At 44.3% G+C, this 24,374-nt stretch overlaps 1 protein-coding gene across 6 annotated transcripts in view; it reads left to right on the top strand.

Annotated features, from left to right (window-relative positions):
* Window positions 1-23,753, top strand: part of DAAM2 (dishevelled associated activator of morphogenesis 2) — a 217,077-nt gene extending 193,324 nt beyond the window's left edge. For all 6 annotated transcript variants that reach the window (XM_079969180.1, XM_079969181.1, XM_079969176.1 and 3 more), the window contains 3 exons: window positions 4,940-5,071; window positions 14,906-15,076; window positions 18,201-23,753. In XM_079969180.1, coding sequence (XP_079825306.1) covers window positions 4,940-5,071; window positions 14,906-15,076; window positions 18,201-18,419 — 522 coding nt within the window. In that variant the 3' untranslated portion in view covers window positions 18,420-23,753. The remainder of the gene's footprint in view (window positions 1-4,939; window positions 5,072-14,905; window positions 15,077-18,200) is intronic.
* The last annotated feature ends 621 nt before the right edge of the window (window positions 23,754-24,374 follow it).

Genomic DNA, 24,374 nt, shown 5'->3' with positions numbered 1-24,374 from the left:
TTGGGATGACTCTTCATCATCATCGCTGTTGCAGCAAAAATACGTCAAGCAGCAAGAACCAAATATCATTGCAAGGCTAAATTATTACATTGTAAAGTTTATCATCCAGTTCATTTCATCTTATTAAAAAGGTAAAGGGACCCCTGACCATTAGGTCCAGTCGTGGCCGATTCTGGGGTTGCGGCACTCATCACACTTTACTGGCCGAGGGAGCGGGCATACAGCTTCCGGGTCATGTGGCCAGCATGACTAAGCCACTTCTGGCGAACCAGAGCTGCGCACGGAAACACCGTTTACCTTCCCGCCGGAGCGGTACCTATTTATCTACTTGCACTTTGATGTGCTTTTACATTGAATTATTTGCGAACACTGGGGCTGTTTTGAATAATCTCCCCAACTGAAGATTCATCTATGTAGGGTACTTTGGAGAGGAAAGAGTGTGGTATTAATGCCAAAGTTTAATGTATGGATCTACTTCAGATGTTACAGATATAGTTGTAGTAACGTACTCAGCATGGGTCTGTGATATATACCTGCTAATCCTGCAGTGTGTGAAGTGACCCTTAGTGGTGTTAGTTGTGTGAGTGCAGCACAGGGTATAGACCGAACACAGAATTTTACATTCATTCTCCCTGGACTGGAGAGCATTATTGCTCCTGTATGAATAGCTGGTGACATCAATAGTATCTCAATATGCTAGATAGCCAGGGAGTTAAGGTGCCCTCTCATTCTCACTCCCGACCATGGGGAGTAGAGTGGTGGAACCAAGTATTCCCTGAGTACCTGCCCCCCCCCATTTACACTGTAAATGACTTCTCTCAGTTTGACTTCTCTCAATTTGCAGGTTCAAGATCACTGTTAGTTGACTCAAAACACAATGTTCATAGCTTTTTAAATAAAATGCTATTGGAGCTGGCCTTTTTATTTACAGTGCAAACATAGCATGATCTTGTGGTAACTTCTGGAGCATGCGATGCGAGGACTAGAGTTAGAAGGCATCTTGTCAGTAACCTGGTCCAACCTCCTGTGGATGCAGGAAACCTACTATTTCAGCATCCCTGAGAAGTGGCCATCCAGCCTCTGCTGAAAGTCCTCTAACGAAGGAGTCCACCACCTTCTTGATACAGTTTGTTCCTCTGTATTCATCCTTTTTCTTGTAGTTTGAGCCCATTGGCTCGGGTCCTGATTCTGGCAAGAATTTTTTTTTGGTTCCATCGCTTCAATGCATTAAGCCAACAGTTGGCTGAGTGTGGGGTGCAAGCCAGGCCATTGGAAATGCTGCTCAGCGCTCGCTTCCACGGAATGAAATACTGTTCAGTGTGCATTTTCAAATCTCAAGTTTCATGTGGATTCACAGCGGTTGTGGCAGAGCCAGTTTGCATGATGAATATTGAGGAGGTCGCTCTCAAGTTCTGACTTTGTTCCTTGACAAGCTTGCCCCACCCCTCTCCAGCAGGCACATTTCCCCCTGCATGCTAAGAAAGCTCTGTGTGCCCAGAGCTCCTCTGTGTTGGCTGTTTCAGGCATCCAAGAAATTACAGGATAGTTGCAGCTGTTGAGTGATAAACCATAGATTCGGTTTGGTTTCAAGCTTGTGAGTTGTTTGCCCAGTGTCCTTGCAGTACCTTCTCCTTCCCTTTCTTGGGCAACATCTTTTTCCCATTCATACACCCGTCCCCCTCCCTCCCACCTCTGTTTAGCCTTGGCAGCCAGCACCTTCCCCTCTTGCTCATTCATTTCACTGCTCCCCCCACCCACTTTTGGCACGTAAAAATGCAGCACTATAGCAACAATGGAAGGTCCTTGTTGGGAGTGGACTTGATGGAAGGGGGGAGGGAAGGTGCAACTCTTGACTGCGTTCCAGCGTGTTCTCGCCACAGTCCTGGCTCTGACAGTTGAGAGGGCTCTTCAAAGCCCCTTATTACAAACACAGGGCTAAAAATAGGTTCACAGTCAGCTGCTCAACAGAGGCACTTTGTAATCCTTCACTTCCCAGGGCTGGCAGCACCATTTTAAAAAATGAGACTTGAGTCCAGCTCTGAAAAACTTCAGAGAGTGAAGTAGGCAATGCAAAGTATATCAAAATGCAAATTCATAAACACTCTTCATTCTCTGTGAGCCCTGCCAGGGCATCCATCTGCCTTCTTGCCAAATGTGTTTGTAGCTTTTATGGCGAGTACTCAGGTTTTTTTTGTTTTTAAACCTGCACTAACTCTGACAGAGGACGAGATGGTTGGACAGTGTTCTCGAAGCTACCAGCATGAGTTTGACCAAACTGTGGGAGGCAGTGGAAGACAGGAGTGCCTGGCGTTCTCTGGTCCATGGGGTCACAAAGAGTCGGACACTACTAAACGACTAAACAACAACAACTCTGATAGCGTAGATTTTTGAGCACAGTGTCCTAACTTTCACTTCTGAATTTTGCAACTCCCTGTGAGAGTTGTTGTTCAGCAACACCTGGAGAGCCAGAGTCTCCCCCCCAAACCAAACCCTGTGCCATCTTAAAGAGAATATCTAATGCCCCAGACAATCCCAGCACAAGATAATGCTTCAGTTAAAACTGGGGGTATTAGTAAGCCATCATTGTAGCCAACATCTTTCTTACAAAAGGAAAAAGATTCCCTTCCCTGAGGATCTTGCAGTCTAAATGCTGATAGGAAGAGATTGGAGAAAGAGAGAGGGTGGCATGGGTAGCTAGCTAACCCTGACAAAGCACAATTAAAGGTTTTGGGGGGCTCCCAGCTCTAAATGCGAACAACCCCATAATATTTCCATGTATTGTATAGTTGACTTTCATTTCTTCCGTCTGCATCCCACCAGATTCCAAGGAACTGAAGGTGACATAAATGGAGGTTACGTCTCTCCATCCTCTAGGGATGGACAGATCACGTAATTTCTGGCCCTAGTCAGTTTTGCAGATGTTAACTCACAAACCCATTCCATCCCATTTCTGTATTAATATGTGATTTTTTTAAAAAAAATATGAAAATTTGAATACATGTTAAAACACATCCTTGAACTTGTGTATTTAAGTATGCAGTTGTACTAATGGGAATCCAAGAAACTTCTATTTGATCCTCTTATCTTCACAACAACCTTGCGAGGCTGATTAGACTAAGAGTGTGTGATGGGCCCAAGGCTTGCCATTGAGCTGCATGATGAAAAGGCGTTTGAGCCCAGGTCACCCTGTTTCACAATCTCAAGAAGCTTAAGTGTTCAAAAGTCAGTCTGTGCTCACTCAGTTGTGAGATCCAGTTCTCAAGGCACTCGCTTCTGTTCCAGGCAAATAAGTCCATTTGGCAGATAACCTGAATATGGAAGTTCAAGGCAGCACCAAACTACACATGCTCAGAACTGCAATCTCAAAAAAAGAAAAAAAGAAAAAGAAAGTGGGAGATAAACCGCTATCTGATTAACGATTAGTTTCATTTGGTTTGGAGGAAATCCAGCATGCTATAATGGTTGCACAAAGGCAACAGAACACCCAGAGGTTAGAGCTTATGCCTTGCCCATTATCAAGCCTTGTGGTGAATGGAGTTGCTTTGAAAGGAAGAGTAAGGAGCACTTGATACTGTCCTTGACTGACCTCCTGAGGTCATTCAAAGCACTGACAAGCTTGTTAAGAAAGAAACATGTCTTCCAAGTCACATTGGTGCAGGGTCTTTCACTTTTGTTGCAATGTGAAATAAAAGTGAAAGTTGGGTACTTTAGACTCTGAATGTTCTTCATTGTTTTGATGTTCTGGGAAATACCGTGTGTATGTGTGTTACCCTTAGCGCTTGCCAAGTGATTCAGGAATGTGCTGTTGTGGTGGTTGTTTTAAAAAAGATCTTGTTTAATGGAAGGGGAAAGGATCTTTTCCTTGATAATGGTTAAATTTATGCTGTCTCATATTGTCTTATGTTAGCCTTTACTTGGCCTGCAGTGTTTTTGTTTCCTGTCTGCTTAATGTTCCTCTTTGCTTCAGTCTATTCCCAGGCCTTCCATCTCTTGCCCCCCCCCTTTCATCATCGCCACTCTGATTTCACTGTGTACCACTGGTAGCCAAGATGGTACCGTCCAGTTGTTGTTGCATTACAACTCCCATCAGCCCCAAGCATTATGGCCAATGTCTAGGGATTATGGGAGAGCACTGCACGCGCACACACAGAGACACATTCAGGGAACAGCTATGAGACAGCCAGGCCTTCCCAGACTCTCCTATGGCAATGAATCACAGAGTTGGAAGGGACCACGAGGATTATCTAATACAACTGCCTGCAGTGCAGAAAAATTTTGCCCAACATGGGGCTGACACCTACAACCCTAATGGACCCTGGATATGCTAGGTGCTGAGCACTCAAGCAGAATATTTCTTGCTTGTTTGCCTGTACAGTCATACAGTTGCTTCAGGATGAGCGTTTTTGGGTTGCGCTCCGTGGCAACTTGGAAGTAACGGAACGCTTTACTTCCGGGTTTTGCCGCTCATGCATGCACAGACACTAAAAATGACGTCACACACATTCGCAGAAGCGGTGAATCGCAGCACGAGCAGACGCAGGTTGCGTTCGCTTCAGGATGCGAACAGGGCTCCGGAACAGATCCCGTTCGCATCCAGAGGTACCATTGTATATCTCTGTAAATAAAGAGACTAGAAACTTGATTTTAAAAACAAAACAAAACAAACAATTCCTGAAGATTAAGGGCCAGAGCCAGGAGGACAGGTAAGCCACCACAGGGTCTTGGCCTGTGAACATAGGAATCAATGGTAGAAATTTGATTTGAATTGCTATGTGCTCTGCCACCAGGAATGTTTAAGAAGTGCCTTGTTTTGTATGTCCCAAGCCTTGCTGCTTCCAAAGCTGCCCAGCAGACACATGGTTGCTTGGTCTTAACAGTGTGGCTGCACCTGTTTTAATAATTTCGCCAGTCAGTTGCTCTGATCTTCCTCTTTTCTTAGGAGCTGGACTACCAGAAGAGACGTATGCGGGAAGCTGGCGATAGATTTGTCCCTGTCATGGGCGACTTTATCACTGTAGCCAGTTTTAGCTTTTCAGAGCTGGAAGACCTTCTGAACGATGCAAAGGATAAGGTAGGAAAATGCTTTTTAAATGTTTGTTCTTTGAGACGGTCCTCCAACCCAAAGCACATACCAGGCATGTAACTTTGTTTTCATTTTTAATGGGCTGTTGCACAGAGCACATATAGCTGTTCTTCACTGAGAAAGGAACATTGTCTGCAGAAATGATGGCTGCTTCTTTTCCATGGGGCAATGGGTGGCTCTTTAATAAAGGTCTGTAATTATTGTTTGAATGGCACGTTTGATTAGACAAAGGCTATTAAACAGAAATGCTGTGATAATGCAACTTACCTGCAACTTCCAAATATAAATACATCCTCCAGTTACAATTGGGTAGACTAATTTTTCATCTCCAGAACTAAGGTCCCTTCCAAATATCTAGCAGTGACCCTCTTTGCCAAGATGAGTTCAGTAGACCCAAAGGTACCATTCGTAGGATACTTCTGGAAAGACAGGAAAGCACTGAAGAACTAAAACTGTGATAGCTAGCAAGGGTGCATATACTGGAAACTGGGGCTTGTATTAGCTTCCCAACGTATCACCTGGAGCAAAACAGACGCTTCTTTTCCACCTGATAACATTTGTGTTCGGAGAAAAGCATGTACATCGTGTCCCAGGAGGCAAATTGTAAAGCAGCAGGAGAGTAGACCTTCAATTTATTTGCTCCTGACTAGAAGTTGGCACAAATCCTTCAGTACCTAGGGTGGGGAAGAAACATAAGAAAACGTTATAAAGGCACAAGAATGTTTAAAGGAGAACAAGTCACAATGTAAACAAGGTGTAACAATGGCAAACGTGTCCTGCTTTGCTAGTGTGATAAAGGCAGCTAATAGCACCAAGTAAGTCTGTTACACCTTGGCCCATTTTTTCTCTTTTATGTAAGGAGCTTGAGAAAATACAGGCCCTTTTGGTGTTGTGGTGGAACCTTGCCTGAGTGGCGAGGTTTCCTGATTTTCAGCCACTTCACATTACAGCTGAAGTTGGTGCTTTCTGTTATAAGTTGATCACATCACATCACACCCCTGGATGCTTTGGACAGTTATTGTCTCTGCAGCATGTGAAATGCCCCTTCTTTCGTGAGCTACATCATGTAGGAATTCATATTTTGGGGAGCCACTGTTCTCTAACTCATCCTTGTAGGACCAACTGTGTTTTGTAGCAGAACCCTGATATCTACCTACTGGAGTTTGGTGCAAAAGAATAAAAGAATTCTGAGCCCAGGAGTTTGTTTTAAATAACAGATATGCATTGAGCTTACACATTTACCGGTATTCCATACAAAACCCCCCTCCAGCGGGGGGCAGGGTCGTTTGGTTGTTGCCTTTCTTAAACAATTGAGAGCAAGAAATCCTTGCTGATCTACTTCAGATCACCCAGAGACCCACCAGTAGATCCTAGGCTACCTTCTACTCAGCCCTGCTCTAACCCAGATGCTTTATGAGCCCTTTAGCCTTGTGCTCTCATCCATTGCATTTGTTGGGGTTGTGGAAAATATTTTCCTGTGCCATCTGATGTACATCTGTTATTCACCTCACTTTTAGTTTGCTAGTGAGTCTGTTTCAAATAGTCACTGTGCACTATTAGGAACATGGCTGCTAGTGCCATTGTAGAGATGGGGAGAGCAGGACTCTGTTCAGTTCACATTGTAATGTGAACTTACCAGACTTGAACTTCCTGAAACAATATGTGGACCAAATGGCAGTTATCTTTTGAAATTAAAACTGCTCCAAATTTTGTGGCGGAGTTAGCCAGCCAAGTAACGTGTACAAAAATGGATATGTTTAGGCAAATTATGCATAAAAATCTTAGTGAAAATAACATGCAAAAATACACACATTAGGGGAAATTGCTTGCAAAAAAAAGTGCATTAAAATGTAGGATTTTCATTAGGACTTTAAAAAAATCACGAACTGAAGCAGAAATGTGGAGAAGGAAATTTAAGATTGAGAAAATGAGAAACAGAGAGAGACTGAAATTGACAGATTCTGCCATGAGGGGACAGCCAAGCTGTTCTGATCTGCAGGGCAGCGCCACCCAGTGGTGCTCTCAGGTAATGGTGCTGCTGCCTGGGCCCCAGCTTGACCTTCCAAGTGCAGCGTGTTTAGCCAGCTGTTTAATCCAGCCCTGCTATCTTGTATCATGACACATGACAGGGCCTCACTCTCTACGTTATGTTGTTTCAAAATGTGCCACAGCCCAGCTCTGACCTTTTAAAGTTATAACTGTCTCTCTCCTCTATGAGTGTGTCTGTTTTTCATGGCTAAGATGAGTTGCCTTGCAGCGTAAAAAACAAATGCAAAAGGGGGGTTTTAATTTTAAAAAATGGGAAATGGAAATGTTATAAAAATGAAATACACAGAGTGTTTTATCTGGCTTTCCTCAAAATGAATGTCCTTTATCTTAAAACAACAAGCCTGTTATTTCAAGCTGTCAGCTGTCTGTCTTTGAGCCCCAGGTTAATATAGGATTGGTTTGGATACTGTTCACATATAGCACTTTGCTTCCCAGACCCTTCACTTTGTGTTTGGTTTCTCTTCATTAACAGGACCTTTGTTCTTGGGTTGTTTTCTTGCTTCTATTTCTGTCTGGATCCAGTGGCCTGAGGGAATAAAATATATAATGAGCAAGCAAAAGGGAAGAATGAAGGAAAGTTAGCCAAAATTTACATTTCCCTGAAAAGGCCTGGTGTTAAGTGGGGATGCTAACCAAGCTCAGTTTCTAGGGTTGCTTAGTGGGGAAAGGGCATATTATCCCTCACACAGAAATCTCCTTAGCCAGGGCAGGAGCTCAGTGGTGGAGCATCTGTTTTGCATGCAGAAGATCCCAGGTTCAATTCCTGGCATCTCCAGGCAGGACAGAGAGAGACTGCTGCCGGAAACCACTGAGAGCCACTGCCAGTGTAGACAGTACTGAGCTAGACGGACTAATTGTTTGACTTGGTATATCACAGCTTTCTGTGTTTATATGTTCAGATTCTAAGAGCCTAAGGCCTTTCTCTCCCCAGCACATCACAGGTAAAACAGACTCTCTTTTAATCACAGCTGAAATCTTCATTGGTACAGTGTGGATGTTCAGCTCCTCATGACTGATAGGGTCCTGCCATTTAATACTTTCCCGTATTTGAGGACTAAAACAGTATCATTAAAAGCAAGAATGAAAGAGTCCAATCTAATGGCAATGCCTAGCTCTCAAGGGATGCGGGTGGTGCTGTGGGTAAAACCTCAGTGCCTAGGACTTGCCGATCACATGGTTGGCGGTTCGAATCCCCACGGCGGGGTGAACTCCCGTCGTTCGGTCCCAGCTCCTGCCCACCTAGCAGTTCGAAAGCACCCTTAAGTGCAAGTAGATAAATAGGTACCGCTTTATAGCGGGAAGGTAAACGGCGTTTCCGTGTGCTGCGCTGGTGCTGGCTCGCCAGAGCAGCTTCGTCACGCTGGCCAAGTGACCCAGAAGTGTCTGCAGACAGCGCTGGCTCCTGGTCTCTAGAGTGAAATGAGCGCACAACCCTAGAGTCTGTCAAGACTGGCCCGTATGGGCAGGGGTACCTTTACCTTTTTTTACTTGAGGACACAGCCGCTCTTCTTCTTCTGTTTTGTGAGAAAGGGCCAGACTACGGTTTGTGCTTACCTCATATATGGGGGTGCCTTTCCTACCATAATAATATACCCTCCAACAATCCTCAGAAACTAGGTAAAGGTAAAGGGACCCCTGACCATTAGGTCCAGTCGTGACCAACTCTGGGGTTGCGATGCTCATCTCGCTTTATTCGCCAAGGGAGCCGGTATACAGCTTCCAGGTCATGTGGCCAGCATGACTAAGCCGCTTCTGGCGAACCAGAGCAGCACACGGAAATGCCGTTTACCTTCCCACCGGAGCGGTACCTATTTATCTACTTGCACTTTGACATGCTTTCGAACTGCTAGGTTGGCAGGAGCAGAGACTGAGCAACGGGAGCTCACCCCGTCACAGGGATTCGAACCGCTGTCCTTCTGATTGGCAAGTCCTAGGCCCTGTGGTTTAACCCACAGCACCATAGGGGCACTCTTATTTTTACACCAGTAGAATGTCCCTAATTTCTGAGACATGTTGTGAGGAATTCTGAGGTTTTTGCTGTTGTTGTTGTTGTTGTTGCTGCTGCTGCTGAGATCTACAGATGAAGGGTGGCATGCAAATTAAATGAATAATAATAAATAATGTTAAATGTGGGGCATAGTGAGGGGAGGATTACCTCTTTCTTTTCCCAGCCCCAATCAGAACAGAAACCACCCAGCTTTGGGTTTTAGGTGTCCTGTTTCTAGGAACACCAGTATCACTGGCTTGTGGCATATTCACAGGGAGGGCCAAAGAGCAAGGTTAGGTCACACTTCATGAGCCAAGTCTAGGACAACAAGGGGGAAAGTCTGTACTGGTGATTTCTGCTTAGATCAGAGCTGGGAGAGGAGAAGTCAGACTTTTCTTACTGCATGCTACGTTTGCAGTAGGAAATGCACTAATCCCATGTGTGCGCCAGAAATTAAACCAATTAAAATAAACTAAGTAGTTATGCAGTATAATGCGTGCTTGACTTCCAAAGACTACCTCTGAGTTGTGAGCTTTGGAGAATCATAACATAGCCTAGTGAAGAGAAACAGATCCTGCAAAACAACAGTCCCTCAACACAGCGGGGAATGCCCATATCATGCCCCATGGCATGTGCTTTACAATGCCTGAGAACCTGAGCTGCAGGTTACCCCACATAATGCTTAATCCAGCTCTGCGAATGAGAGCTTTCCATCTATTTGTGTTAGCTATGTCAGTATCTTCCAGTCATGTATCCTTTCCATCACTTGGTGCAATTTGTTTCTGGTGTTCCGAAGATTAAGAATCCAGGGTTTATTTTCATCCCAAACCGGATTTAATCATACTGGGGAAGGAGAATCAGGTTCCTGGTTCTGCTAAGCTAATTGAAGTGTCTCCCCACAGCAAAGCCAATCATGTCTGGAAGTGGCTGCATGCACATTTGCCAACATAATGTTCTCAACGAGAGATGCTTAATTCTAATTGCTATAACATGCCCCATCAATCTGTCACTCCGTACAATCATGTGCGCAGCTACTATTCTTGAACCAAGTTCCTTTTCAGCTTCTACTGGAGGAGCTCACAGCTTTCACTCCTCATCAAGCCCTGAGCTGCCTTTGGAGCCAGGAAGGGAATATTCTGTCCTTAACAAAACTGGAGCTATTTCTCATGCTCACTTTACTTTCTTACTTTCTTTCCCCACCCCCTGCTTTTAAAATAAAAATAATTTTGTGTGTGTGTGTGTGTGTGTGTGTGTGTGTGTGTGTGTATATATACACACACACACACACACACGCAGATGTGCTTCCCAGGACCTGAAATTGCTCCATTCTCAATGGTCTCTCTGTGTTTGTTGAATCAGGAGTGCTGTCTCCACCATGGAAACTTCTTGCAACTGGCCAGTACGGACGGAGGCCAGAAGACTCAGAAATTCCACGATACTGTTCCTTTTAGCAAGAAAACACTCATGAATGTGATTTTTATCAACACTGAAATGGGTCTTGCTTTAAAAGCTTTGGCCATTAAACCAAAGAACAGTGACAGTCATTGGGATTAAACACCTTTCTGTATATGGATCTGGCTTAATGAGCACCGAGGTCTAAATGGGAAGGAGCACAACATCTCACCCATCATGATGTAGAAATGCACTGCCTCATCCTTGTCCCCAATGATCTTCCCCCTACCTTCTGGTGAAGGACCCCTGGTCCCCTCTTCCAACCGAAGAGGAATGCAAATAATGCGATTCCCCCATCATTATCTGATTATCTCCCTCTCTCTCTCCAGTGGGTGTTGGCAGCTACTGCTTTCCTGGCACACCATAAACAGGAAGCAACAGCAAAACTACATTTACTTTGTGTATTACAAAGCAAAAAAGTAGTTCCATGTTTCTGTGTTCATATACTGAGGGTGTAATGTCAGAATCAGGCTTTCTCCTGATTCATGGTGGGTTCTGGAGTCAAGGAACTGGGCAGGTGGGTATGCATAGTATCAGCAAGCAGCATTTAAAGGATGGGGACAAAAAGCCGCGAGTACAGTAGGAATTTGTTGCCAAGTGTTGAAACACGTCTGGGAAGCATTTCACAGGCAGCTGGGATCAACAGGATCCAATGAACAAGGAAGGGGGACCAGAATTCAGCAGGTTTTCTGAGCCAAGGCAGTACCAATACAAACCAGTAAGTCTTTATCAACCAGGGTTGCCTATACTGTACAGCCTTAGAGTCAGACACAGGTCAAATTTCAAAATGCTTTTAAGATGTCCAGGTCTAATTTCTGTGTTATCTAGAGCAACCACTCATTTCTTAGTCCTCTTCCCAAAAATCAAACTGCTGAATATGCCAGTTACTGTGGAAGTAAATGATGCCTAGGTTGAGGTTTCATTAAATGATGTTTGAATGGCCAGATTTATAATAGTCACGAACCTCAGGCTTCCCTAAGAAAATATTAGAAATCCTAACCACCAAATACCTTTCCTCAACCTACTTTGGCCATTCAGTATGGGTAAAGTAGTCTATTTTTAGCCTGTCACTTTAAATCTTATAGGCATTAGTGGATGATATATTAATAGAATTGACTGACGTGTGCAGGGAAGCAGAACAAGACTGAGCAATCAAAGCCCTACTCTCAGAATGGTGCTGTAGACCAGCGATTTGGCTGTGAAACAGACTGCAGTCTGCTTGCAATGAGAAGAATATGCCCCTAGCAGAGAGGCGCTTGAACACACAAAGTTGTTGGTCAGTCAGATTGATTTTACTTGTGGTATTGTTTTATTGGGAACTGCTTTGAAATTCTTTTGTGTTTGTGAGACGCTGCATATAAATTTAGCAAATGAAAATAAATATGGGAGTCAGTACAGTGGTACCTCAGGTTACATACGCTTCAGGTTACATACGCTTCAGGTTACAGATTCTGCTAACCCAGAAATATTACCTCGGGTTAAGAACTTTGCTTCAGGATGAGAACAGAAATCGTGCTCCGGCGGCGCAGCAGCGGCAGGAGGCCCCATTAGCTAAAGTGGTGCTTCAAGTCAAGAACAGTTTCAGGTTAAGAACGGACCTCTGGAATGAATTAAGTACTTCACCCGAGGTACCACTGTACCTAAAAGGCGAGGATAAATATTCCCTAACATCTTGAAATGGCTCAGATATTGGTAGAGTAAAGGTAAAGGGACCCCTGACCATTAGGTCCAGTCGTGGCTGACTCTGGGGTTGCGGTGTTCATCTCACTTTATTGGCCGAGGGAGCTGGTGTACAGCTTTCGGGTCATGTGGCCAGCATGACTGAGCCGCTTCTGGCGAACCAGAGCAGCGCACAGAAACGCCGTTTACCTTCCCGCCGGAACGGTACCTATTAATCTACTTGCACTTTGATGTGCTTTTGAACTGCTAGGTTGGCAGGAGGAGGGACCGAGCAACGGGAGCTCACCCCTTCGTGGGGATTCAAACCGCCGACCTTCTGATCGGCAAGTCCTAGGCTCTGTGGTTTAACCCACAGTGCCACCCGCATATTGGTAGAGTAGGGGAAGGCAAATATACAGCTGTTCTTCTGAATGACAGCCTTGCATTTGTCACCATATCTAGTTTGGCATAATAGAAGAAGGATCTGTGAAGGGAAGAAGAAAGCAAGCAAGTTCAGAGTTTGGGTTTATTTGCTTTGAAAAATAATGGCTCAGCCAGTTTCGAGATGGAAAGGGAGCTGAGTGGCAGACAGTTCTTCTCAGGGTACACAGAGAGTGCCTTGCTGTGTTCCCTTTTGCATTTTGAGCATTTAACCATTTGCAGGAACAATCATGCCCAGTCTTGATGGCATCTCACGGAAGAGAAATGTCCCCTGTGTTATCCTTGACCATGGCTTCTGCCATATGAAACTCTGCATTGCTCCCTTACATAAAAGGAAGCATAAGCCCACAGGCATTGCTCCAGCTTCAGTAGCATTGCAGTGTCAGTGTTTGGGGGATGAGCGAATGACAGGACCCAAGAAACTAAGCAAAGCTGTCTGCAGTGGTAAAGATTTTGACACCCCAGGGAGATCACCATTTGTGATCTCAGATGAGATTATTGTGTCATTTCTTGTAAGTCAGGCAGTTTCTGGAAAGAAACTGTGGCAAGCTGGGGGGTACACAAGCAAGCTCAGTTTGTAATGCACACAGGGTTGCAGGGTTAAGGGCCTGTTATCAGGAGGATGCACTGGAAAGGGAGATTGTACATTTTGTGTCCAACAGAGAGGCTTATTGAGGTGGTGAAAGTCATGTGTCATGAATAAGCTTGTTCATTTCTTCAACTGCTGTGAGGACAAAACTATCGTGTATCTCATGATATCCATATCCATGGGGGTGTGGAGGAGAACCAGAATGGCAGGGTCCATGGAGTGTATTAAAAAATGGAATATTTAGCAGACCTAACAAAAACAAATGTAGGGGGGAAGGACTGGTGAGAAAAAATTCAGTGGTTGCTGTGATTTCACCAAATTAAATCATGGCTGCCTTGTGACAGATGCATTACCAGTTGGCAGCTACCAAATGCTTCTTTTAGCCTCTGCATTCTCCTTATAAAAGAATGAGAGTAATGTCTCCACACTGTCCATTCTTATTTACTACCCTCCCCCCCCCCACTCATCAACCACATGGTCTAGCCACTGTTTCATTTCTCCTAGGAAACAACCTTTTATATTGGGTGTGAGGTCTCTTAAAGTAATTGCCCAACAAAATCTCTGTATCAAAATGCTGTGTTGTTCCTGTAAGAGCCTCTTAATTCTGGCTTTGCAGGTAATCAGGAGGGAAAGAAGTTGGGCAGAACCTGGATGCTGTTTAACCGTTGCCACCAGCATTTCTGCACTGGGGTTCAGAGTTGAATTTATACCTAAGGTGTTGACGTACCTGACCTGCTTTGTTGTTGTCGTATAAGTGTGTGTGTGTGTGTGTGTGTATGAGAGAGAGAGAGAGAGCGCGCGCACACAAACCACTGCTCAAGCCTCACAACTGACAGCCTCAGTATCAAATTCTTACATTCGTGTCAAAGCTTATCCCAGACTCCTTCTGGTGTCCGTTTGCTTGTTCTAGGAAAGGGGTCTGCAACCCGCGGCCCCGGAGCCGCATGTGGCTCTTTTACATCTTTGCCGCGGCTCCGGGGCGGATACTAGCGAGGGGATGAGGCGCATTGTGTGCCCCGACACTCCCCACTGAGGTGGGCGCTGTACTGGCTTTGACGTTGCATGGGGGCGGTGCGTGCGTTAGTCACGCACCATCCCGACGTCACCTTCCCGCCCGCTGTCAGATCGCGGCTCCGGAGATATATTTGTTTTAAATGTCGCAATGGTTTTGCGGCTCCCAGGTTTTTTTTCTTTGGAAACAGGTCCAAGTGGCTCTTTTTGTCTTAAAGGTTGCAGACCCATGTTCTAGGAGAAATGTTGCCACCAGTTCTGGCTCGCTTGCTCATTACACCAAATTAGCAATGCAGCATGGTGCCTGGCAAATGCCGGCTGCCACTTTATTGTGTCTCAAGATGGCCTCATGATGAACGAGAGCTGAAGCCTTAGCTGCTTTATGCTTATTGTGTGGCCTGCCCTAGATTTTGCTAGCCCAGCTTTCCAGACTGGTGAGGCAAAGGGACCATTAAAATGACAAACCCAATCCCTTGGTCTGCTGGGCATTTTTGGGAATCTTCACTAGCAATAAAAAGGGGGGAAAATGCATTTCACTTCATAACACACTTGTGCCTTTACTTTCCCGTTCTAATTGCAGTGTGTCTGTGGTTTTTTGGTTTTTTTGTTTAATCTTTCTTCCTTTCCCTGACAGTACGCCAAGGCGCTGAAGCACTTTGGAGAGCATGAGGGGAGGATGCAGCCAGATGAGTTTTTTGGCATCTTTGACACCTTCCTGCAGTCCTTCACAGAAGCCAAACAAGATCTGGAGAATATGAGGAAGAAGAAAGAGGAGGAGGAGCGGAGGGCACGCATGGAAGCCATGGTGAGGAGGACTCAAGTGTGTTGGAGGAAAAAGAGAGCTTTCTTCTGGGAAGTCGTTTCTCCCAGCATCTTGGGAAGTCTAAGGACAGCGTGTGCTGAGGGACATGTCTTCCCTCTGCACTCCCACACACAGTGCGGCCAGCTGTCCTGCACCATTGTCCCATCTAAGCTCATATCCTGCCTGCCTGTTGGCCTCTCATTCATGCTCTTTGCCACAAACCTTCCTTGTCCCACATGCTCTGTGTGGTAAGACTCTGTCCCTCTCGCCCACCTTTCAATACCACAATGTCTACATGCTAATAAGAGACAATGCACACTGTGCCGTACAGACAAGAATGAAAATACAGTGGTACCATGAGTTACAAACGCCACAGGTTACAAATGCTTCAGGTTACAAACTCCGCTAACCTGGAAGAGTTACCTTGAGTTGAGAACTTTGCCCCGGGATGAGAACAGAAATCGTGTGCTGGCGGTGCTGCAGCAGCAAGAGGCCCCATTAGCAAAAGCACGCCTCTAGTTAAGAACAGTTTCAGGATAAGAACGGACCTCTGTATTGGCTGTTTCGAATTAAGTTCGTAACTAAACGTACCACTGTATTGGCTGTTTCCAGTGAGAAATAGAGATAAATACCAAGGGAAGGTTCCACTGTTTGCCATAGGAAGCATGGAGAGTGACAAGACGCAAACGGAAAAATTCATGATTTCCATTGAATTAGATTTTAATAATAGATTAATAACAAAATTATTATTATGATTATAGATGATGAAAGGTACTATATTCCATTATTTGCATTTAATGGCATGACATCCCCTTTGACCTCTCCTGAGTCCAGTGCTTCAGCCCTTGACACCAGAAATAGAATCTGGCACAACACCAGCCCTGTGGTTCTAGCTCTCAACCACTCCCCTCCCATTTCTGCTGGACAAAATGTAAAAATATGGGAAGTCCAAATACGGATCTCCATGCATACAGCTGGGGCAGACTGTTGTCTGTTACCTTATGCAAGGAGACACCTGACATGCAATTGATTTCTTACTTGCTGTCTTCCAAGAGCTATTGCAAGCTGCCTTTTGGTTTGGTAGAGCCGATTCCTTCAGCTGTGTAATGCACCAGTTCATTCCCTTTGCTGATTCTGCCTCTAGAGCGCTAATGTTTGGATCCCCAGGGGTTCATGTGAACTGACCTCCCTCTCCTAACCTTACTGCTTTCCCAAGCCTGAGAACAGTTCCTCAGCATTCTTCTGCCTTGTTTCATGTTGCCAGCACTTTAACCCTAGCAGTGATGGTCACTCCAGCCTTGCTAAGAATGAGGACTGCTTTTCCGAGTCCCCTGTGAAAACACCCTTGTTTTCTCCAGCTTAAAATGAGCTGTGGGGGTGATGTGGGGATGTAGGTCTATTTTGAAGAAACTCTTTCCCAGTGAATTAGTATGCAGCTGTGCGTGGTTTAAAATGTCATGAGCCCATAAGTGTGAAACAACAATAAGGAACAGTTTTAGAAGTGTTGAAAGGCAGACTGTCCAACACACAACTGGAATGGGAGGAGAGGGCAGACCCCTGATTTTCAGGAATGAGAGGCACTGGCAGGTCCTCTGTACTGGAATTTAGGAGGGGAACAGTGGGGGACAGAAGGACTGTGTGTGGCCAGGGAAAAAAGCAGCCCTGGGGTTTCTGGGTCACAACTTGGGATATATTCCTGACTCCAGTGAAATCAGTGGGGTGTTATCTACTGAGTTCAAGTATAGTCAGGGTCACATTTTGACACCCACTTCCTGTGTGGGTGGGAGGAGGAATGCATTTCTCTCTGTCTCTTCCTCCCAAACATTTAATCACACAGGGACGGCCTGGATTTGAGGCAAAAGGTCCTGCTTCACTGTTTATGTTTTCATCAGCAAGAGTCACATGACCCCCAAAGCGACTTTCACAATCACTGCTCCTTTATTCACGAGTTGTCACACTGGCTTTTATAAAACTGACTCATAAGTGGATTGGGGCTTCCAGCCAGAACGTTCTCTTTCAAAGGGGTTCCATGCTCACTTTCATTTTAGATTTGACCTTAAAGGAATGCCCCCTTGCTTTCTGAACTCATGGGGAAGATATCCTGGGCTGCCACTTCATTTTTTTTTTTTTTAATATTTACTGAAGAATTTCTGCACCTTCAGTTTTGTAAAAGCTGCCAGAGTGACCAATCAAGCAAAATAGTAGAAATTACGTTTTAAAAATCAGTTATGCAAAATCGTAAACATGGTTCATGGCGGTAGAATCCCTAAACCAATATATAGCCTTCGTTACTAGTAGGCACTGATACCTTTATCTTCCCAGAATTCCTCTACAGCTATTCCCCCCCTTTAAAGCTAAGTTGATGTCTATCAGTACATCTAGTAGGAGTGAGTGCTATTGTCTAACTGTGCTTCTGTGTGAAGAAGTACTTCCTCTTGTCTGTCCTTCACCTTCCCACATCCAGCTTTTGGATGAGCATGGTTTCTAGGGTTGTGAGAGAGTGGGAGGAGAACCTCTCCATCTCCAGTTTCTCTTACTAGCATAAATAATGATACACACCTCTATGATGTGCTTCCTTACTCACCTCCCGCCACAAAAAAAGCCACAGACCTTATACTTTAGAAGTTTGTTTTTTCAATTTAACAGCATTTATAAACCACTTAATATCCTAAAATCTCCTAAATTGATATAGAAAACGGCAGCATAAGAACATGAAAAACAGATACAAAATAAAAACCAGTAGGATGCCCATAAAATCTGTAATGGCTATTATATTACGTTTGCATGTATATTATGTTGCTTGTTATGTTATAAACCACCTTCTGATTTGATAAGGGGCAGCATATAGGTTTCCTAACTAAAACAGTATCATTAAAAGCAAGAATAAAAGAGTCCAAGTTAATGGCAATGCCTAGCCGTGTTGTGTGTGTGTGTGTGTGTGTGTGTGTGTGTGTGTGTGTGTGTGTGTGGTTTGGGGTTCAAGTTTGTGGTTCAAGAAACAACTAAGTCTATAGATCTTTTATACAAGGTGTAAATATCTCTTTATTGACTTCAGCAGTACATTTTTTTTTATACATCCTCCGCCAAGTTTAAATCCATGTATATATGTCTGTTTCTCCCTCAACAGCTAAAGGAACAGAGAGAGAAGGAGCGGCGGCAGAAGAAAGCCAAGGCTGGCAGCGTCTCTGAGGAGGGAGGGGGAGAGTTTGATGATCTCGTGTCTGCTTTGAGGTCCGGCGAGGTCTTTGACAAGGACTTATCAAAGCTCAAGCGCAACCGCAAGCGTTCAGGGAACCAAAGCTTGGAGACGAGCCGGGAACGGGCAGTGACAAAGCTCAATTATTAGAGGAAGAGGAAGCACAAAGGAAAGGAAAGGACAAAACAAAGACTTATTGCCGCAACAAAGAGTCAAACAAGATGGCGGAGGCTGGCCAATATTCTTCCCCGGGAGACTTGTCTATCTGGTGGCTTTGTTTACTGTTTCCAGGATGTACGGGCCTTCCCATCTTGGTTATAAAAGTGCCTCTCTACAGCCCAAGGGATTTGTCACCAAAACGTTGCTGTTTGGTAGACAAGTTTGCTTCTTCACATTTCCCCTCACAAGTTCAGCCTGGTCCCAGTGGTGGAAAAAACAAACCATTGGGCCTTCTGTGCCGATTAGTTATGTGGGGAGAGACTATGGTTTACTCTGTGCCAAAGTGTACACTTTAAAAAAAGAAGTTCTCCATCTATCTGAGAAAATTAACAAGACATTTTCAGTTTGGTTTGCTAAACCCTCCTGCCCATCCTTCACGCATCTGTTGTGGAGTGGTTCTACAGCGCTGCAGCTCCGCTCTTCCCCTGGATTTACAAAAGGCCATTGGTCGAAGCCTGAATGATGTTTTTCGATCTGGAGAAATGTTACTTAGTGGCCTATATCATATAAAGCAAAGCAAGTGATGCTGCGTCAGCGGAAGTAGATGGGACCGCTCAGCCGAAGAAGACAGACAGACTGTTTGTGACACTCCTTGTTTTTTCCCCAGGAATCATGGATATTGAGTCTTCAGGGATGTGCCCTGAAGAGAAAGAATGAGGGAAGGATGAACCACACTCGGAAGAGCGACCACAATGGGTTTCGAGCCAGTTCAGTTGTCATTGCTGAGCAATGTGGTAGGGAAAGGGTGGCAAATAAGAATGTTCACAGGTGTAAATCTACATCATTTTGTTAGCACAATAAAAATGGTTATTGGGACTGGCAGAGGTAGGATATTTTTTTTCTTTTTTAAACCCAGACAAATGGAGTTTGTCTGGTGGTTGGAAATGGGAATCCTTTTTTGTGTCGGCAGCCATAACTCTACTGGGATGAACTGGAGCTTACACTTTAACAGGCTGGCCTTCTTGGAAGCCCCAGGTCTCCCGGAAAGGGCTGCACGATTTTAATAGTAGTAGTAGTAATAATAACACGCTGCATTGGTAGATAGCTGGGGTGTTCGAGGACATTTCCATCTGGAAGGGAGTGATGGTAGACTCAAAGGTGGCTTACCCCAGTGGACTTTGATAAGAGCTCCAGAGAGCACATGTAATTAATCCAAAAATAATTAGTTGTTCCACAGTGGAAACTATCTAACACACAGCCGGAACAGCAAGAGGGAGCATACCAATATCTTCCTGTTTCATTGTACCTATATGGCTATATGGCAATAGAAGCATATAGTGTTAGAGTCCTTATTTATCATAGAGGTGAACAGACTGTTGCCTTCCTTCAAGTGAGCATAGGAAAAAGAGGCGAGAAAGATCTGGGTGCTAAGCATAGCGACAGATGGTCATGCCCATTTCTGGAAATGAACGTGTCATCTGTGAGTGAGAAGTCCTTGGGACTCTGAGGAATCCTGAAGAGGCTCAAATTGTCACTTTACAGAGCAATGCTATGACCTCTTTGTGGGTGGGAGAAGCTGTGGCAGAACCACCACATCTGGCACTCTGCAGGCTCACTGCAGCCGGGGTGGAAAGTGTGGGGCAGCTTTTCTCCCTGCCTTTTGACCTTCCCCAATTCCAAACTGCAACCTCTCCCATAATGCCCTGCTCTTGTCGCCACTACCAGTGGGGAGCCATTATGCAATTTCTGTGGCCACACAGTAGACCTCTGTCTCTGCCAACCCGTGGGCCTCAGCCACCCTCCCAAGCAGCATAGGATTGCCCCCCCCCTTATCATCTGCTTTTTGTTTGTATCAAAGTGTTATTTAATTTCAAGCTTAACCTTGAGTTTGTAGAGCAGACAGCGTCTGCATCTTGAGCACTGCCTGATCATTATTCTATGCAAACCATGTTAGAAAATTGTAGAGGGAGGTTGTTGGTCAGAACATCAGGAACACTAAATCAGGTATCTAGGAACATGCAGAAAAGAGAGCGAGAGAGAAGACAGAAGCTGCCTTATTTTAATGTAGTGGAGTCTGAGCCTCCCATTTCTGAATTTCTCTGTTATGACATTCCAGAATCCAGCACTTCTGCTTTGACACAGACAGTGAAGAGCCGGTTACCTTACAAGGGCTGGCTGCAATGTGCTCTCCTTTACTCCTCCTCCCTGTTTTGAAGGGCCCCTTTTTTTGAAACAAACCCACTGCAAATAGACCCAAGCACTTTTTTTTTTTAAAGTTATTTCTAAAAACTTTTCTTTTGGGGTGTGTGTGGGAATTTTACAAACTTATACTTTAGGGAGTATTCTCCCCACCTCCAAAGATGATGAACTAGACACTTTTAAAAGAAAATGTAATTGCTATCTCAAGCTTCTTGCTGAGCTCTGTAGTGGAGATGTAGTACTGTGATAATATGTATTGTGGACATAAGGTGAGACTGAAGCAATATGTGCCATAAAGGTAAAGCTACCCCTGACCGTTAGGTCCAGTCGCAGACGACTCTGGGGTTGTGCGCTCATCTCACTCTATAGGCCAAGGGAGCCGCCGTTTATCCGCAGACAGTTTCTGGATCATGTGGCCAATATGACTAAGCCACTTCTGGCAAACCAGAGCAGCACACAGAAATGCCGTTTATGTGCCATAGGGGGAGACAGATGAGTTTAGTATGCAGAAAAGCCCGAGATAACATTTCCTCTCCAGAATATAAACATTTGTTTTCTTTCAGCACCGTCTTTCCCCTCTTGCTTAGTTTCTAAAGACTTAAGGCCTTCAGAGAGATTAATTACAAAGGATAGATCCCAATTCACCAGCTTAGATTCATCTGTGACCCTCTTCCTGAATGTGAAAAAAGAGAATAATCTGATCTATGTTTCTGTTAATGTGGTTTAGTCTTATGCTGATGCCATTACCATAACCCCCATTCTTTCTGGTTATGAATCGGAGGAGGGCCAGGCTGGAGCCTGCTGGTGGCTCTCTCTGTCAGTGTCCCATTTCAGAGGGGCACCCCCTCCATTTTGGGTGGCAAGGAAGCTTACTTGGTGACAAGCAGCAGCAGGTGGCATGCAGCAATCACTTAAAAATGAATAAAATAAAAGCAAATGCATTAGACCTGAATCAGCTTAAATCCAAAGCATTTTTCCCTCTGAAAAATAAGTTGCAAGTTCTTTAGTCGGGCTGTAGGACCAGTGCTAAGGGATGATGGGAGTTGTAGTCCAACAGCACCTGGAGACTATAACTCCCTTTAGACTATAATTCCCAGCAGCTACAGCCAGTGCTGGCTGGGTCTCCTGCGCGTTGTAATATAAAACAATGGGGAGGCACCAGTTTGGGAAAGTCTGATCAAGAGAATGTTTGAAAACACAAAATCCAGGAGTGTTTTAATGACTGCAGCCGGACTTTGTATCTTCTCAAATCTAGCTCTTCAACTTTTCCTAATACTTATGCATCATCACTATTGTTTGTGGTTGACAACAAATAGAAAACCTACAACAACATACCTTCTACTGTGGACTTTGGTTGCAAAGTGTGTCAATGATGTTAGGACTGGGCTATGTGTTCCTAACCCAGGTGGGCGTGCTAATCCAAATGCATCACCAGTTAACAGCAATGACAATACAGTAACAGTTCAGGTTTAGAAGTCTCCTCTGTTGGTTAGATCCAAAGGTTCATCTCCTTCCAGCCAATGGAGCATTTCCCAGGGAAAAGCATTCCAAGTTTGCAAGGGGTAATAAAAACCAAAGTTTGAGTCTGCTCATCCCAGAATCTGGGTGGGGGGGAAATGGCAAGGGCTTAATGAGATATTTCTCATTTGGAAGATAATGTTTGCAGGTCTTTTAGAAGTATTATGTTTATGTTTAATGAAGTAAAGGAGAGCAAAGCACTTGTCCTACAGAAGATCTGTGGTTCTCCATGCCCACCACAACTTCGTTGCGCAGACCTTTTTCTTTCTGCCACCCCCCCCCCCAAGTTATAGCCCAATAGCCATTGAAATAGGTTTATATCTTATAAGTTTCCATGAAGGGAAAGGAGATCAGTTGTACAGTTCTGTTATGTACATGATGTATGCAGTTCTGTTTTTTTTTTAATGTTCTAATAATTAAAAAAAAATACAATTTTAGGAATGTTTTTAGGGGAACCCTGTAAATGCCACACCTCTATTTATTTCGCCTTATTTTAGTTTGCTATTTTTGTGTATACACCGCATTGCAGCCATGACTATTGAGACTGCACCAGTATATTCGGAGCAAGCAGAGTTCCATAGTTGGCACTACTCAGGCAGGATAGGTGAGTGGGCCGGGCTTCCATTGAAGGAAAGATTTAATGCTCAGGAAGCCCTCCCTGCACCACACACCACACACACACACATTAATGTGTTGCAGAAGGATGAGGAACATGTGACCTTCCAGCCTTAGCCAGCATGGCCAGTGGTCAGGGACAAAGGGACTTGTGGTCCAATAACAGCTGGAGGACCACAGGTTCCCCATCCCAACAACAAACAACCTTTTTGGGCAACCATAACACAAATCAAGTCCAAAATATATGCCATTGCTGGCCCAGCACACACAGACAGTTTCTCAGTGCCCTTGTGTGTTTTTTCATCACAAAGCTGAGCTGTAGAATGGGCAGCAGTGTTAAACAAGAGAAGCAGGTGCCTCCAGGTGTATGTGCAAAGTCTTTGCATCTGGTCCCCCCTCCCCAGTAGAATGAAGATGTGCACCTTCTGTTTTCCTTATCTTCTATGCAACAATGTCACTGGCTCAAGGGCTAGTTCCATGAACACAGCCAGCTACATCAAGGGCAAGGGAGCTGTGACCATCCAGATGTTGTTAGATTATCCTTGACCCCTGGGCCATGCTGGCTGGGGCTTATGGAAGTCCAACATCGTCTGGAGGGCTACATGTTCCCCACTACTGAAATATGTTATTCTGGCTTGACTAATCAAAACCATTAATATAGGTTAGGTTGCCACCACTATTCTAGCTCAGAATTTTCATTTATAAAGGGAGGAATTCTACCATTTTAAGAGGTAACTAATCTGCCTTACACCATCTTGTATATGAACCTGGCAAGTGTCCCTGCCCAAGAACTGCTAAGAAAACCTGTGCGTGTGCGTGTGCTTGCATGTTTTCATCTTGCTCCTCTAATGCTTTGGTGTCTCCTCATTTGTTGGTCAATTTAAGATTATAAATGAAATTAAATGTACAAAACCTGTAGCATCCTTTTTATCTGCACCTTTTTATAAGAATATAATGTAATACTAAAAAAAAATTAAAGATATATTGCCCCTATTTTATTCCACTGAGTTATTTTGTTCGGTGAGCCAAACAAATTTAAGCAATAAACTCTATTAATGTTCACTAAAACAAGCATTATTTTATTCTTCATTTCACAGCAACACCTTAAGGTTGGATTGATTCAGTCTCTACCTGTGCTAAAGTCTACATCATCAATGCAGCAAGTAGGATAGTGCTATAATAATAATAATAATAATAATAATAATAATAATAATAATAATTGTACACATCTCATCTGGCTGGGCGGCTTGTGTAAAAACATACTAAAATATTAAACACCTCATACCAAAAGAATTACATATGAAAAACTATGACACTAACCATCGAAGAATGCTGTTTCGCAACTTCAACACTAATTGTATCATCACCATCATCATTAATTTCTATTTCACATTTTACAATACAGCTTACAAAATTGAATGCCATGCATGTTGATTTCGACTCACAGAGTGGAACACCCCCTTGCTTTCCTCCTTTAAGTTCTCCAACTTGCTCTGGGGGATTCCCAATCTTGCAGAGCAGATTCTGGGGGCATGTGAAGGACGTAAGGAATGAGGGGAAAATCAGAGGCCCATGGTGTCCATTCTGTTGTTAGATCAGTAATAAATCAGCAAA

Source organism: Podarcis cretensis (genome assembly GCF_951804945.1).
Source record: "Podarcis cretensis genome assembly, chromosome: 3".
Taxonomy (NCBI): domain Eukaryota; kingdom Metazoa; phylum Chordata; class Lepidosauria; order Squamata; family Lacertidae; genus Podarcis; species Podarcis cretensis.
The sequence above is the reverse complement of the archived record's forward strand: the minus strand, read 5'-3'. Positions and strand labels throughout refer to the sequence as shown.